The 18,288-nt window shown below is 46.1% G+C and overlaps 2 protein-coding genes across 2 annotated transcripts in view; one reads left to right on the top strand and one right to left on the bottom strand.

Moving 5' to 3' along the window:
• The window catches only part of LOC141047236 (uncharacterized), a 351,306-nt gene that overhangs the window by 86,282 nt on the left and 246,736 nt on the right, over nucleotides 1-18,288 (bottom strand). The gene's annotated exons all lie outside the window — the stretch shown is intronic.
• LOC141047224 (uncharacterized) overlaps nucleotides 2,869-18,288 on the top strand; it is a 96,528-nt gene continuing 81,108 nt past the window's right edge. The window contains exons 1-5 of the mRNA XM_073542180.1: nucleotides 2,869-3,102; nucleotides 16,265-16,414; nucleotides 16,544-16,723; nucleotides 16,807-16,930; nucleotides 17,014-17,111. Of these exons, the coding sequence (XP_073398281.1) occupies nucleotides 2,998-3,102; nucleotides 16,265-16,414; nucleotides 16,544-16,723; nucleotides 16,807-16,930; nucleotides 17,014-17,111 (657 nt within the window). The 5' untranslated portion in view covers nucleotides 2,869-2,997. The remainder of the gene's footprint in view (nucleotides 3,103-16,264; nucleotides 16,415-16,543; nucleotides 16,724-16,806; nucleotides 16,931-17,013; nucleotides 17,112-18,288) is intronic.

Consider the following 18,288-nt stretch of genomic DNA (forward strand, 5'->3'; position numbering starts at 1 on the left):
CTTCAATCTTAAATGGGGTAGGCACCTACAATATGAAAATGTGGGACCCCTGGCTCAGGGTCTCAGGATCAGCAAAGTCTGAACTGCTGAGAAATAGAATCGTCCTGACCTCAATTATATAACTGATATATGCTCTTATAATTAGGGGATTCCTAATGTGATGTTCCCCTGATCGCACATAAAGGATTGCACGGATCTCAAACCACACAAGATGGCTGTAACAGCCGGAGAAGGAAAGTAATTATCCACAAGTCACCGATTCCAAGACCTGGAGGTCACAGGTGGAAAGCAGAGTCACGTCTGTTATACACACCGGGATTGTACCAGGTTATGGCCCAAGATGCCACAATTATGAGAATCATCTGGTTCTGGACAGGTGGGAAAGATAAGAGTGAGATGCTTCTTTTCAGCTTTGTATTATTTGTTTATTGTGTTTTAGAAAATTCCATAAAAATTATCAAATTATCTGATGTGAAAAAAAAATGGAAGGTCTCCACTTCAATTGTATCTCAGTAGCTTCATTTTAAATGCAAATTAGTGGCCTGCGGAGCTGAAAACACGAAGATTCAGTCACTGTCCAAATATTTCTGGACCTAACTGTATTCATCTATTTACACTATACGGACAAACATTGCATCTCTTGCCTCCGACCCCCCCAAACAAAACCCAAAATGTCCTCCTGCCCCTTTTCCTATCTCCTAATCCCAGAATAGATAAGGCCATTCGGAGTTGCCAATCTCCGTCTTCTGTAGCCTTCTGGAGATAAAGCATTTTCAGCCGCAGCTCATTACCTCTCCTACAGGCAAAATGGAAGAAAATGAAACGCTTTTATTAAACAGTGATTTTTTATTAAGGGAAATTACAGTAAAATGTCCCCAATCCCTTTTCCCTTCCCCAATCCAGAATTCTGGGGTGGGATTATCTCTCCAGAGTCCCCTGTACAGGAATATTCGGGCCCCAGCGCCATTATACAGGAGAATAGCGCGATCTCCAGAGTTCTTACACCGTACACAGAGATCAGACAAGGTCTCATATTCAGGCAGTTTCTATTTTACTCCAACCCTCTTTATATGACCGAGATCAGAGTCTCATTATACCGAGTAGAGAAGCTCCAGGGACAAAGACCCCGTGTGGTCCTAACACGCTGGGGGCCCGGAGTATCCAGCCACGGGGCCCGGATTCTCTCATTGTGGCCCCAGCGTTTCTTGTAGAATAAATCCCTTTCTCATTCAGTCCTGTAGTAATGACTTTGTTCTCACGTTTTGTAGGAGGGTTCGTCTGTCTCCATCTTATGTTATCAGTATATGTGCGAGAGACGAGAGACCGACAACCACAGTTTTACCGTGTGTGTCCGGGGTCAGTTCTACAGGGGGATAGAGCCGCGGGGTCTGTGACCGAAGCTGGGGGTATACGGGTGTATACAGCATACACAGAGGGGTCTGCGACCGAAGCTGGGGATATACAGGTGTATACAGTGTACACAGAGGGGTCTGTGACCGAAGCTGGGGGTATACAGGTGTATATAGCATACGCTAAGGGGTCTGTGACCGAAGATGGGGATATACAGGTGTATACAGTGTACACAGAGGGGTCTGTGACCAAAGCTGGGGGTATACAGCTGTATATAGCATACGCTAAGGGGTCTGCGACCGAAGCTAGGGGTATACAGGTGTATACAGAGTACACAGGGGGGGTCTGTGACCGAAGTTGGGGGTATATGGGTGTATACAGCGTACAGTCCGAACACATGCGGCTCCGCTCCGTACACCTCATACACACGCGGCTCCGCTCCATACACCTCGTACACACACGCAGCTCCGCTCCGTACACCTCGTACACACACGGCTCCGCACCGTACACCTCGTACACACGCGGCTCTGCTCCGTACACCTTGTACACACGCGGCTCCGCTCCGTACACCTCGCACATACGCGGCTCCGCTCCGTACACCTTGTACACACGCGGCTCCGCTCCGTACACCTTGTACACACGTGGCTCCACGCCGTACACCTCGTACACACACGGCTCTGCTCCGTACACCTCGTACACACGCGGCTCCGCTCCGTACACATCGTACACACACGCAGCTCCGCTCCGTACACCTCGTACACACACGGCTCCGCACCGTACACCTCGTACACACGCGGCTCTGCTCCGTACACCTTGTACACACGCGGCTCCGCTCCGTACACCTCGCACACACGCGGCTCCGCTCCGTACACCTTGTACACACGCGGCTCCGCTCCGTACACCTTGTACACACGTGGCTCCACGCCGTACACCTCGTACACACACGGCTCTGCTCCGTACACCTCGTACACACACGACTCCGCTCCGTACACCTCACACACACGCGGCTCCGCTCCGTACACATCGTACACATGCGGCTCCGCTCCGTACACCTCGTACACACACGGCTCTGCTCCGTACACCTCGTACACACACGGCTCTGCTCCGTACACCTCATACACACGCGGCTCTGCTCCGTACACCTCGTACACACACGGCTCCGCTCCGTACACCTCGTACACACACGGCTCTGCTCCGTACACCTCATACACACGCGGCTCTGCTCCGTACACCTCGTACACACACGGCTCTGCTCCGTACACCTCATACACACGCGGCTCTGCTCCGTACACCTCGTACACACACGGCTCCGCTCCGTACACGTCGTACACACGCGGCTCTGCTCCGTACACCTCGTACACACGGCTCTGCTACATCCACCCTGTAAACCCCTCCTGACCCCACACATAAACTTCCCCTCATCCAGCACCATGACAACCAGCACAGCAGAGTCCTGCATACACTGAGGGCTCTGATCATGTGACCCCTGACTCCTCCCCTCCTGTGACCTCATCACAGGTCCTGTGCGCACAGAGCGGCCATATATGTGGCAGACGCTCCTGGATCTTCACCTTTCTGGGCCGATTCCTCCTGTGAGTCCTATTAACCCTTTTGTCTAGTTTCCTCCTTCCTGACCGGCGTCACGTTATGACTAGAGAGGATCCCTGGAGCGCTCCCGATAACCAGCTGCATGTGTCGCGGCGGTGTGACTGTCACAACACAGGTATCCAGGTTCCCTATGAAGCTCATTCGGTAAGCGCTATAGCAGAGACCTGATCATATTGGCTCGTCCCTGGTTCTGAGGTAATAACTCTGGATCGTCAGCGGATCCCGGAGATTCTGACATTGTTTTATTGTGACAAATTGGTCTTTGTGTTTCTGGGACATTTAGGACGATTATATTATTTGTGTTTATTGTGAAAATATCAGAAATGTGGAGAAAACGTTGAATTTTCAGGCTATGTGCATACGCTGCGGATTCTGCTGCGGATTTGGCCTCTGTGGATCCGCAGCAGTTCTGCAGACAGTGTACAGTACCATGTAAGTCTATGGGGTTTACAGTCCGCAGTGCACATGCTGCGGTTTTTTCACTGCGGAAAAGCTGCGGTTTTAAATCCGCAGAAAGAATTGACATCAATTCTTTCTGCAGATTCTGCTGCGGTTTGACACCTATTCCATTGTCCAAGTGTCAAACCGCAGGGGAAAACCACTGGCCAATCCGCAGGAAAACCGCAGGTCACTTTACCTGCGGATCCGCACGGAAAAATCCGCAGCGTGTACACATAGCCTTATGCCCTTCAAGTGCCCCTGTCAGCAGGATTGTGCACAGTAACCTACAGACAGTGTCAGGTCGGCGCCGTTATACTGATTACAATGATACCTGGTGATGAAATCCGTCTTGTGGTTCTTGTGTAATCTTCATTTTCAGTTGATGATATGCTCATGCTCCGGGGCGGACTGTGGGGGGGTCTTCATGTGGTGCTCTGCTTAGGTATTCAACTGTATATCGTGATATTAAGGAAAATAATCCATTTCAAAATGGCGCCTGCACAGTAGCTGTTATTGGTGTATTTAGTGGTGATCATCGACAGCTGCTACGGCGCAGGCGCCAGTGGTTCCATCATGCTAGAGAAAAAAACAATCTCCTCCTCAAGGATGGCGCCACCGTCACCTGCACAATAGCGGCTATCGGATCAGCTCTGTATACACCGATAGCTGATACTGTGCAGGTGCGGCAGGTTCCATTTTCAAATGTATTATTTGGGGGGATTTTGTGAAGACACAAAAGCTCCTCACAATGCATGGAGGTCTCCACCCTAAGTCTAACACCCAAAGATTGTATACCAACAGAAAGGTCGGTGGTCGAGGCTTGATAAGCGTCCAAGCCACCATCAAGGAAGAAACAAGTATCCGGGAATACATCACAAAAATAGCCTCAAAAGATGAGATGCTGAAAGAAAGCCTAAGGCAGCAACAACAGATCTGGAAGGAAGAACAGGAACATGAAGCGCCATGACAAGACAAGCCACTGCATGGGAAGTACCATCAACAGATAATGAAGGTGGCTGACATGGAGAAATCCTACCAATGGCTAGAGCAAGCTGGACTCCAAGACAGCACAAAGGCACTAATCATAGCGGCACAAGAGCAAGCACTAAGTACCAGATCCATAGAAGCAGGAATCTACCACACAAGACAAAACCCAAGGTGCAGACTATGCAAAGAAACCTCAGAAACAGCTCCAACACATAGTGGCAGGATGCAAAATGCAAGCAGGAACAGCGTATACTGAACGCGACAGCCAAGTAGTGGGAATTGTATACAGTAACATCTGCACAGCATATGGGCTAAGTACCCCTAAGTCCAGGTGGGAGACCTCAGAAAAAGTGGTGGAGAATGAAAGGGCTAAAATCCTTTGGGACTTCAAGATCCAGATGAATAAGCAGGTGTTGCCTAACCAACCAGACATTGTCATAGTAGACAAGGATCAGAAGACAGCAATGATAATAGATGTGGCAGTGCCAAGTGACAGCAACATCAGAAAGAAGGAATATGAGAAGCTGGAGAAATACCAGGGCCTCAAAGGAGCACTGGAGAAGATGTGAAAGGTGAAGGCAACAGTGATTCCAGTGGTGACAGGAGCACTTGGAGCAGTGACCCCTAAGTTGGAAGAATGGCTACAACAGATCCCAGGAGCAACATCTGAGCTCTCTGTCCAGAAAAGTGCAATGCTGGGAACCACCAAGATCCTGCACAGAACCCTCAAACTCTGAGGCCTCTGGTAGAGGACCCGAGAATGAGAAACACCACCACCAGTGGGGGTGAGAAGGAAGTTTTACATATATTATATATCACTGACATCTAGATGTCTATGTATTCTGTGTGTATATATCTATTCTATTCCAACCTGTCACACTGTAATTTTACTGAACGCGGCACCTGAATTGCCGGCTTTTATTCTATCTTTTACCGACTTTTTCCAATATTACGAAAAATACTCATGTTACCGATCACGAATGTATCATATTCGTGTCAAATGTATGTTTGGCGATCGTTTTCCAAACATATTCAATCATCTCTACATTTTACCTGAAGTGCTGGAAACCACCTAGTCTGGGACGTTAGCAGTGGAAAGACTGATCCCAGTTTGGGAACTTGTGAACTTGAGGCAATGTATTTTGGCCACCTACCTGGATTTGTTGTACGAACATGGACGTAAGGAATAAAAAGTAGTTGCATCGTCAACCTGTCTAGGTGATTATTAGAACCCACAGCCTCAGATCTTCACAGCGGTCAATGACCATAGATGCACTCCATAACTACAGGCATGCGGAGTCTCGGGCATGAGTGACGGGGCAGCAATCATTTTATCTGATGTTTCAGTATAAAGCACGTTACTTCCGGACATGCACACTAGGGGATGGACATTATCGGTGCTCTAGCTCATGAAAAGTAGCTCAGGCGATGTACATTATTGTGGCCAGACTCCATTCTATATATCATGTGACAATTCACCTCTAGGAATGAGAATGGGTCTCCTTGTCTTTGGACTGGTTTTGGATGGAGTGGGATATTCAAACATGGACACCTGGCTATTAGGCACACTATGCTGAACATCATAAATAATGGCGCCACCGGTGAGCTGGAGAATCATTATCTTTCCTTTGGGTGCCAACCTCCGCAGTTAGGCAGCTTTGTTTAGGTACGGGATAGGGTAAGGTACTGACCGTATCAATTATTTAGGTGCGTCATTTACATCTGTTTATATACATATACAACAAGCCATTCAGCTTGTAATTTTGCTAGTTTTAAGTAAGTATGAAGGATGAAGGACACACAGTGCATCACCCAGCTTTGCACATAGACTTGCCTCTGCACCTAGCATTCACATGGTATGTCCATCCACCCAGCTCTCCTGCTGTCTGTCTATGAAGGACACACAGTGCATCACCCAGCTTTGCACATAGACTTGCCTCTGCACCTAGCATTCACATGGTATGCCTTTCAGCTAACCCCAGCTTACCCCAGTGTTATTTATGACCTTGTTTACTCTGGCTTGATCATATACATCTGGTCCACTCTTAATTGTCTGACCAAGAAGAGCAGAGACCACTCCTCTCTGCTTCACACCTGACTGCACTTAGTTGTACATATATTGCAGAGCACAAGTCTGCATAGACTTCAGTCTGCATTGTGATTGCTATAAGTGTGTTCTAGAAGTGTGAAGATTAATTTAAGAATTAAAACCAGAATTGGAACTGAAGGTAACTGGACACAGTCACTGTAAACAATGTTTCTGTTTGTTTTCACTTTCACCCCAATAATCCTTCACTTTCTGCTAATTCCCCTAATCCCTACTCCTAGTAAGGAACTGTTCATCTCTTCTTCAATCCTCCCCATCCACCTCACCTCCGCCTCAAAACTGTTCCTTAACATACAATTCTCTGTCTCCAAACACAGACAGCCCCCTCATGCCCTCTCCTGCTCCCACCTGCTAACACTTTCTCTGCTCCTTCTCACTTCTGGTGATATCTCTCCAAATCCTGGTCCTCCTCACCACATTCCCACAGTCATTTCTACCTCCCATCCACACTCTATCACAACCTTCCGTAACCTCTCCAACCTTATACCCATTCACCCAGCCCCCGCTTCCCCAGTCCCACTAACAGGAGCTCTGTGGAACGCTCGCTCTGTCAGCAACAAGCTTTTCTACATCCATGATCTTTTTGTTACTACCAAACTTTCCTTCCTCGCCATCACCGAAACCTGGCTCACCCCTTCTGACACAGCCTCTCCTGCTGCACTTTCGTATGGCGGCTTCCACCTTTCTCACACCCCCCGCCCCAGCAGCAAACATGGTGGAGGAGTTGGTTTTCTCCTGTCAGATACCTGCTCCTTCACCCCAATCCCACTGCCACCCTCTATTACCCTCCCTTCCTTTGAGGTGCACTCTGTGCGCATCTACTCCCCCTCCAACCTCCAACTGGCTGTCATCTACCGCCCCCCAGGGCCAGCCACCACCTTCTTTGACCACTTCACCACCTGGTTACTTCATTTCCTTTCCGCGGACATCCCTACTATCATCATGGGCGACTTCAACATCCCCATTGACACTTCCCTCTCAGCTGCCACTAAACTTCTATCTCTCACTTCCTCCTTCGGCCTCACTCAATGGTCTTCTACAGCCACCCACAAAGATGGCCACACACTGGACCTCATCTTCACACGCCTCTGCTCCCTATCTAACCTCTCTAACTCACCTCTTCCTCTCTCTGACCACAACCTGCTCACATTCTCTTCCCTCTTCACTCCATGTCTACAATCCCCACCCCACAAACTTTCACACCCTCGCAGGAATCTTAAACACCTTGACCTACACTCATTCTCTGAATCCCTCCTCCCTCTTACAGATATAAGTTCCTTACACAATGCGGATGACGCTGCCGCTCTATATAACACCACAATAGCTGTAGCTTTGGAATCCGCTGCCCCACTTACACATACCAAAACTCGCAAAATCAACAGACAGCCCTGGCACACCAGCCTGACCAAAGAGCTGAGGCGAGCTTCCAGGGCTGCTGAGCGCAGATGGAAAAGATCCCACTCCAACGAGCACTTCATCGCATTCAAACAATCCCTCACTACTTTCAAGACCACACTCGCCACAGCTAAACAAACCTACTTCTCATCTCTCATATCCTCCCTGTCTCACAACCCTAAACAGTTATTCAACACCTTCAATTCTCTCCTCCGCCCCCCAGCACCTCCTCCCTCCCCACTCATCTCAGCTGAAGACTTTGCCTCATTTTTCAAGCAGAAAATTGATAACGTCAGGGACAGTTTTGGTCAACAACCCCCAGAGCCCTTCCTCCCGACTTCCCAGCCCTCCACCTTCAAAACCAACTTCTCCACCATTACAGAAGATCGACTCTCCACTCTACTCTCAAGATCACATCTCACCACCTGTGCACTCGACCCGATCCCATCCCACTTCATCCCAAACCTCACCACAGTCTTCATCCCAACCCTAACCCATCTCTTCAACCTAAAACTAACAACTGGTGTTTTCCCCTCAAGCTTTAAACATGCCTCCATCACACCTATCCTCAAAAAGCCCTCTCTTGACCCATCCTCTGTATCTAGCTATCGCCCTATATCACTTCTCCCATACGCCTCCAAGCTACTGGAACAACACGTCTACCTTGAACTGTCCTCCCATCTCTCTTCTTGCTCCCTCTTCGACCGCTTACAATCTGGCTTCCGGTCACACCACTCCACTGAAACTTCCCTTACTAAGGTCACCAATGACCTCTTAACTGCCAAGAGCAAGCGACACTACTCTGTCCTCCTCCTCCTGGACCTGTCGGCTGCCTTTGACACAGTGGACCATTCCCTATTATTACAGACCCTCTCATCCCTCGGCATCACAGACTTGGCCCTCTCCTGGATCTCATCATACCTAACAGACCGGACATTCAGCGTCTCCCACTCACACACCACCTCCTCACCTCGCCCCCTATCTGTCGGAGTCCCACAAGGTTCAGTCCTTGGGCCCCTGCTGTTCTCTATTTACACCTTTGGCCTGGGACAGCTCATAGAATCTCATGGCTTTCAGTATCATCTTTATGCTGATGACACACAGATCTACATCTCTGGACCAGATATCACCTCCCTACTAACCAGAATCCCTCAATGTCTGTCCACTATTTCATCCTTCTCCACTAGATATCTGAAACTCAACATGGACAAAACAGAATTCATCATCTTTCCCCCATCTCACGTGACCCCCCCCCTACGAACCTATCAATTACAGTAAATGACTGCCCACTCTCCCCAGTCCCACAAGCTCGCTGCCTCGGAGTAATCCTTGACGCTGATCTCTCCTTCAAACCACATATCCAAACCCTTTCCACTTCCTGCCGACTTCAACTCAAAAATATTTCACGCATCCGTTCATTCCTCACCCAAGAATCTGCAAAAACCCTAGTCCATGCCCTCATCATCTCTCGCCTTGACTACTGCAACCTCATGCTCTGTGGCCTCCCCTCAAACACTCTCACACCCCTCCAATCTATTCTAAACTCTGCTGCCCGACTAATCCACCTGTCCCCCCGATATTCCCCAGCTTCTCCCCTCTGTCAATCCCTTCACTGGCTCCCAATCGCCCAGAGACTCCATTACAAAACCCTAACCATGACATACAAAGCCATCCACAACTTGTCTCCTCCATACATCTGTGACCTCGTCTCCCGGTACTTTCCTGCACGCAACCTCCGATCCTCACAAGATCTCCTTCTCTACTCCCGTCTTATCTCCTCTTCCCACAATCGCATTCAAGATTCCTCTCGCGCATCACCCCTACTCTGGAACTCTCTACCACAACATATCAGACTCTCACCTACCATCGAAACCTTCAAAAAGAGCCTGAAGACCCACCTCTTCCGACAAGCCTATAACCTGCAGTAACCACCGATCGACCAAACCGCTGCACGACCAGCTCTACCCTCGCCTACTGTATTATCACCATCCCTTGAAGATTGTGAGCCCTCGCGGGCAGGGTCCTCTCTCCTCCTGTACCAGTTATGACTTGTATTGTTTAAGATTATTGTACTTGTTTTTATGTATACCGCTCCTCACATGTAAAGCGCCATGGAATAAATGGCGCTAGAACAATAAATAATAATAATAATAGTATGTGTTTTAGTCCAGTTTTTAATGCATATATTTAACCTCTGAGTGACCGGGCCAGTTTTTTAAAATCTGACCAGCCACTTTATGTAGCAATAACTGGTATGATCAGCCATGGCAAACATTAACCACACAATCAAGATCTCAGGGTGCCAATGGGGTTAACACTCCATTAACTGTTTAGATTCTGTAGTCACTTAGATCCTGTAGATAGCAGCATCTAAGGGCCGGTGCCAACACTGATCTTGGTTGCTGCAGCAAGTTGTCAGCTATAGTGTACAGCTGAAAGCTACAGGATTGTAACCTGTTGGGGGATGCTAATATTAGTAGTCACTAAGTGATTAAAAAAGATTTTACTTTGGGTGGTTTCCCACAGTACCGCCCCCTACACACACAATTTGCTACCATCCACCCCACTGGCTACCCACGGCTATTTAGTAAATACTCACTTAGCCCCATTCTTGGTGCAGATGACCACAGGACCTATGAGATATTTACCACATGATAGTTGGATAGTCAGGAGCGTATCATCCAAAGTGACAGCCCATGCGGCTTCCCTGAATTGAGAGGGTTCATGCTTTTCGGCACCGATCACCTTCTTCTTCCTCATCACAATTTCAGTGTTATCCACATTCCCATGACCGTGAAACCATTGAATAGAATAGTGAATGATGTAGTAGAAAGCTTCTGATCCACCATTCATCCTTTACCTGTGAGTCTGAGACTCCGAGCACTGCAATTACAATGCGTCTCTACATCACACCTGTAGTATGGAGCCTCCGTACTCACACTGCACAGACCGGGGCAGCGCACTTCGTGAATGTTTTGTTTTTATATATCAGGAATTGTGGGGGCATCATATACAGTGAAAGGCTGTGGGGGCCATTATACTGAGTGGATATGGGTCTGTGGTGGACTGAAAGGGACTCCATACTGAGTGGGGCTTCTCTTTTTGTGAAGCAGACTGTAGTGACCATAATACTGAGTTAGGGCTACTGAGAGTCGTCATAATTACATATGCACGTTCTGTAGGAAAGTAAAGATATAATGGCAGTGGGAATCCAGATTCCAGGCAGGGATCATAGCGGAGACAAAGAGGAGGGCGAGGTCCTTAGCTCAGGCCAGAAGGCCTACTTAAACGGTACTGGCACAGTACGACACGTATCGTCCCCACAGGAGATGATGGACCTTCCCATATTGGTTGTGGTAACGTGTAACAAAAGTTATGCACCGCCATATGTATCTGGAAAGTTCCTGAGTTTGCATAATGCAGAAGAAGAATTCATAAAGTGTTGTGCTTGCTATCTGATGTGTATACTTCTCATCAAGTTCTTGTTAAGTAAAATAAAGTTTATTTTTGCACTTTAGTCTCCCTCATTCATCTCCATAACATATGGTTTTGGTCCTGCCAAGCACAACGGCAGCATGCGGTCTACAGAGTCGGGAGTTATGACTCCTATATATTTATATATATATATATATATATATATATATATATATATATATATATATATATATCAAAAAAATAAAGGGAACACTTAAACAACAAGTAGATCAAACTTCTGTGAAATCAAACTGTCCACTTAGGAAACAACACTGATTGACAATAAATTTCACATGCTGTTGTGCAAATGCAATAGACAACAGATCGAAATTATTGGCAATTATCAAGACACCCTCAATAAAGGAGTGGTTCTGCAGGTGAGGACCTCAAACCACATCTCAGTACCAATGCTTTCTGGCTGATGTTTTGGTCACTTTTGAATGTTGGTTGTGCTTTCACACTCGTGGTAGCATGAGACGGACTCTATAACCCAAACAAGTGGCTCAGGTAGTGCAGCTCATCCAGGATGGCACATCAATGCGAGCTGTGGCAAGAAGGTTTGCTGTGTCTGTCAGCGTAGTGTCCGGAGGCTGGAGGCACTACAAGGAGACAGGCCAGTACATGAGGAGACGTGGAGGGGGCCGTAGAAGGGCAAGAACCCAGCAGCTGGACCGCTAACTCCGCTTTTGTGCAAGGAGGAACAGGAGGAGCACTGCCAGAGCCCTGCAAAATGACCTCCAGCAGGCCACAAATGTGCATGTGTCTGCACAAACGGTTAAAAACCGACTCCATGTGGATGGTCTGAGTGCCCGAAGTCCACAGATGGGGGTTGTGCTCACAGCCCAACACTGTGCAGGACGCTTGGCATTTGCCACAGAACACCAGGATTGGGAAATTCGCCACTGGCGCCCTGTGCTCTTTACAGATGAAAGCAGGTTCACACTGAGCACACGTGACAGTCGTGACAGAGTCTGGAGACGCCGTGTAGAGCAATTTGCTGCCTGCAACATCCTACAGCATGACCGGTTTGGCAGTGGGTCAGTAATGGTGTGGGGCGGCATTTCTTCGGAGGGCCACATGGTGTTGGGCTGATATCTATCACTGTAAATAACTTATTTTCCAATCTCACGTCATTTAGCAGAGTATGGGGGTTTGAGACTGTGGGAGTTCTTGGAATCACAACCTTGTTTACAGTCTGAAGATCCTGACTGGAAACATGGTTGTGTTACAAGATGAGCTGGGACAGGGTATAATCACCCCTGCCTGGAGGAGGCTCTGTATAATGGGTTCTATACCCTGCTCAACTTCTGGCTTCAGGGGATACTGTCTTTGGTGGGGCCTAAAAGTGGATTTTGATGTTATTGAGACAGGTTCTCAATCCCACATCTGCAGGTCCTGTGTACCACAAGGAACTGGGATATGTGGTCAACTCTTCCTCTTGTTCTTGGGAAAGGATCAACATTTCTCAACTCATTCCCCTGCCTTGCTGCAGGAGGGCATTGGGTTTAGAATGTATTACTTTTGAATATGCCTCCTGAATCAACAAGAAAAGTGACCTCATTGTTTCCTACGAGGAGGGTTACTTCTGGAAGTGAAGTGTTCTGTAAATACATTTTTATTTTCAGCCAAGTTAAATATTTCCTCAGGAATCTTACTTTTTTCTTCAGGGAAAAAGGGACCTGATATTTGTGGTTTGATGTGTTTTGCATTAATTCCATTTAGTCATTGGTTTTGTATGTCTGGGTCATATTGTCTATCGGGGCATTCTCGGAGAAAGTGTCCAGTCTTTCCACAATGCCAATAAGATAGTCTGTCTCCTACTCTCTTACCACTCCTTCATATGACACTTTTCTATTTCGTGTACCAAATCTTCACATGCCATCACAGTAAGCTTGCCATCAAATCCAAACCTTCCATGCGCTTCACACATTCATAGTCCATCCCGTGCACATACTCAGTAACGACTTCTAGTGGTCCCATCCCACCACAACACCACAGACAGCCACATTCCACACTTTTTTTCTGAAACATTTCCCATGTTTACGGCTTATCTCACAACCTCAAGACTGTTTGTTCAGCCTGGGTGCTACTTACTTCTGGTTGCTCAAGATTAAAGAAACACCTGAATGCTCTTTTCAGGGACGTACAATTTTTCACTCTCTATTTGTGTAAAGGGCCTGTCACACTAAGCGATATCGCTATGTGTGATACTTACCTCCGACCGGCTCCCCCACTGGTTTTCGCTGATCGCGCGAGAACGTCCTGGACCGTTTCTCGTCGTCAGCTTCCTGCTGGGCTTCCTGTGGCGCCGACGAACGACGCTTGGACGCGGGCAGGAGGATGTCAGGATTGCCTTGTCTGACAGGTAAGTAGCGACCCCCGACCCCTGCTATGTCGCTGGTGAGATCTGCCTGTTTGGCAGCTCACTAGCGACCACTTAGCGATGCACCAGCGATCCTGACCGCGTCATATCGCTGGTCGGGATCGCTGGTGCATCGCTAAGTGTGACAGTACCTTAAGAGTTAGGCCTATAAATTTATAACCAATAAAAAAACAATGCACATTTAATCTAGTGACTATCATCTCTAGGTGCCTTGATGAAAAAGGACCGTATCCGATTTCATTCAAGGGATACCCTCTTGGTACGATCTTAACAACTTTCCAGCCTTCAGATGAAATGATCGATAACAATCCTGCCATATAATGACAAGATTTTAATATATATATATATATCCCGTATGGATGTTACATGAAATTCTTATATACAAGAAAAAGACAAACAAGATGAGGACTATACACAATATAAATCCTGGAGCACAATGGGTTTCTACCCACTTGTAAGAAGTCTGACAAATATCAGTAGAATTCACATGTCAACAAGAAGATAAAAAACCAATAGCAACAATTAATTTACCATTACTAATATCCAGGATCTAAATAATCCTCACTGATTACACTATGTCCTAGTTATTCACCAGCTTGTTTCTCTATATCCTGCCACCTCTGTCCAATGAAGGCCTGTAAGGGGCGAGTGTGACAACACAGTGTAATAAACAAGATAGGTTGCCCAAGGAATGGGGTCGTGATGGTAAATGTGGTCACTGATATGAGAGATACACTAATCAAAAGTCCTTGTGAGAATATGTAACAGTACAAACACACGATATACAACAATTTTCACAGTTAGGGACTGACATACACACATACACAGACACATCTATTGTCAGACAAGAAATTACGTATAAAACAAGAGAATAAAGTTCCCTCGTACTCCTAGACCTGAAGTTCTAAGATAAAGTCTAATGACATTGCCTCTATTTCCAGAGACGTTCCTGTTCTTAAAATCAGGTATTCAGAGCACCACCGGTGTGGTCTGTACTAACTCCTCGGTGATCGTGGCAAGGTCTCATTTAACCACCACAATTCTGACTTTGTCTCCACTTTTTAAACGAGGAGGGTTCAGTCACTCTGTGTTATTAATAGAAAAACACATATAACAATACGACGTGGATTACTCTCTATATGGGGATACTATAACAACCTATGATTTGTTTCCAGTCCACCCATGACTGTCAACCACACCTAACGGGACTCCCTTATACGCTCAGGATTTTATATTTGAATCCTTATCCATTCACTCAAGAGATCATTCAAGGAGCCTCATATGTAACATAAAACATATATTTATGGCGTTTTATCTCTATAATTTTAAAAGACCGACAAAACAGCACATTTACCAGGAAACAACATTCAACAAAGTAAAGAAGGCAAAACAGAATACCGGCAAAAATTAATCTTCTATTGGATTCTATTTTAGGTTGATCCTGCGGATTCCTAAATCCCCGAGAGTCGCCCTGGACTCTCCCATCTTGATACGTTTTAACGTGTGCACAGAGTTTTTTTTTCCACAAGCCTTCTAAAACTGGCTTTGTACCCATTCTACAGAATATCTTAAAAGAACTGACAAACCCCAATCACTATGGAGCTTCGCAACTTACAGGAGTTTTACAACCCCAATTGCATGTGAACAACTTTCAACTTACAGGAGCCTACAAACCCCAATTGCAAATGTTCACAATCACAGTCCCCAAATCAATTCCTAGAATAACATTAATACTGGATTAACAAGGTTACCGAATATAATGAAAATTATTAAATGTTCTTACCTGTATTCAGATCTAGACGATTACCGGAGATTCTTGGACAATATGGAATCTGTCACTTCCCCTCAGTCCGGGATAACTGATAATGCCTCTGTTGATGCCTAATTTTAAGACGGATGACTTACTTAGAGTTTCAGAATTCCCCCGTGTACAGTTTACAGTTCTCTCCGGTGAGGGAAAGATGTTGGATTTCCGATCAATGCACCAACTCAGAGGAGTTTTAGTCTTCCAATTAGAAATCGTCCAGACCTGAATATGTCAGATGATTAGATCTTTATTGATCACGCCGGCATGGAGAGAGAATGACGGCTGCACCAGGTGTCAGCGCAATCATCTGTCTCCCTCAATACAGATTCTTTGCGTTTAAATAGTTGAAGGAATAAGGCACGTACAATACAATGTTTACAAAATTGTGCACATCGTAATCGTTTGCTTGACCATCAGCATTATTTATCTAGTTACCAGTACATAAAAGGGATGAATCCATTAGACAAGAAAAACCAGCTACCACCACCAAGAGATACACGCATATCTAGCGTTCACAATATATCAGCTGCATAAAGTTTCTTACTCTAGTACCATAAATGTCATATATGCAATCATATATGTATATTGAAAGAGAGAACATTTATTACAAATATTATAACTTTCCTCATATGTTTCCCTTATTATCTCCAGTAATTGTATTATTACACAGGATTTTTATGATGTTACATCGGCTCATCTTCTTCTCATTCAGGTCTCTACAATATCGGATCCTCTCAGTGAAGATCTTCTATATAACAGAATTTTCCTGATTTACCCATCAAGGATGGATATGGACAGAGACAAGATGGCGGAGAGGATATTACACCTCACCCTAGAGATCCTCTTCCGGCTTACTGGAGAGGTGAGAGATTCTGATGACGTCACATTACATCATTCTTATCTATGGGAATAACAGATGGACAGAACTGGAGAGGTGAGGACTCTGGAAATGTCTGTAGTGAGATTTATTAATGTGTCTCTTCATAACCAGGGTTACACAGTAGTGAAGAAGACCTCTAGTGAGCGCTGTCAGGACCCTGTGTCTGAGGGATGGGGAAGACCCCTGAGCCCAATCACAAGGCCTACACCTCACCCCATGATACTTGAGGATATTGACGACCAGAAGATCCTAGAACTCACCTACAAGATGATTGAGCTGCTGACTGGAGAGGTGACACTGCTGGGAATGCTGGGACATTATACAGTAATGCTATGAAGGGATCGGGGGGATGACGGTATCATTATATATGTCAGGTTCCTATAAGGTGTCAGGATGTCGCTGTCTATTTCTCCATGGAGGAGTGGGAGTATTTAGAAGGAAACAAAGATCTGTACAAGGACGTCATGATGGAGGTTCCCCAGCCCCTCACATCACCAGGTAATAGACAGGACGAAATACACATGGCCTATAATTATCTGTATGTAAAGAATGAATTCAGTCCCTGTATGTGTTTCCTCCAGATCTATCCAGTAAGAGGACAACACCAGAGAGATGTCCCCGTCCTCTTCTTCCACAGGACTGTAAACAAGAAGATCACAGTGTCCCTCATGATCATCAGGTAGATTGAGACAAGGTGTCATGAAATGTCTCTTATTATTATTATTATTATTATTATTATTATTTATTATTATAGCCCCATTTATTCCATTGCACTCTACATAAGAGGAGGGGTATACATAATAAAAACAAGTACAGTAACCTTAAACAATATAATTCACGACTGGTACAGTAGGAGAGAGGACCCTGCCCGTGACAGCTCACAATCTACAAGGCATGGGTGAGGATACAGTACAGTAGGAGAGGGTAGAGCTGGTCATGCAGCGGTTTGGTCGACTGGTTACTGCAGGTTGCAGGCTTGTCAGAAGAGGTAGGTCTTCAGGTTCTTTTTGAAGGTTTTCACGGTAGGAGAGAGTCTGATATGTTGGGGTAGAGAGTTCCAGAGTAGGGGTGATGCGCTGGAGAAATCTTGTATGCGATTGTGGGAAGAGGAGATAAGAGGGGAGTATAGAAGGAGATCTTGTGAGGATCGAAGGTTGCATGCAGGTAAGTACCGGGAGACGAGGCCACAGATGTATGGAGGACACAGGCTGTGGAGGGCTTTGTATTTCATGGTTAGGGTTTCAAACTGGAGTCTTTGGGTAATGGGGAGCCAGTGCAGAGATTGACAGAGGGGAGAGGCCAGGGAATAGCGGGGAGGACAGGATTTGTCGGGCAGCAGAGTTTAGAATAGATTGGAGGGGTTCGAGAGTGTTAGAGGGGGAGCCACAGAGCAGGATGTTGATGTAGTCAAGGCAGGAGATGTTGAGAGCACGGACTAGGGTTTTTGCAGATTCTTGGTTTAGTAATGTAAGGATCCAAGAAATGTTTTTGAGTTGAAGTTGAAAGAGCTATGATATGTAAACGGCTGTGAAGGTCTTGTGCTCAGTCTTGTTTTATCCATCAGTACTATAAAGTGATGGCCGAAACTGTTGGCATCGTTGAAATTGTTCCAGAAAGTGAAGTATTTCTCCCAGAAAATTATTGCAATTACACATGTTTTGATATACACTATTATTTCATTGGTGTGTATTGTAACCACACAAAAAACTGAAAAAATGGCAAATTTTACATAATTTCTCACAAAACCCCCAAAAATGGGCTGGGCAAAACTATTTGCCCTGTCAACTTAATATTTGTTTGTACACCCTTTGGAATAAATAACTGCAGTCAATCGCTTCCTATAACTATCAACAAGC

This window comes from Dendrobates tinctorius, unplaced genomic scaffold (genome assembly GCF_039654945.1).
Source record: "Dendrobates tinctorius isolate UK_male_01 unplaced genomic scaffold, ASM3965494v1 ptg000126l, whole genome shotgun sequence".
In the NCBI taxonomy this organism is placed as follows: domain Eukaryota; kingdom Metazoa; phylum Chordata; class Amphibia; order Anura; family Dendrobatidae; genus Dendrobates; species Dendrobates tinctorius.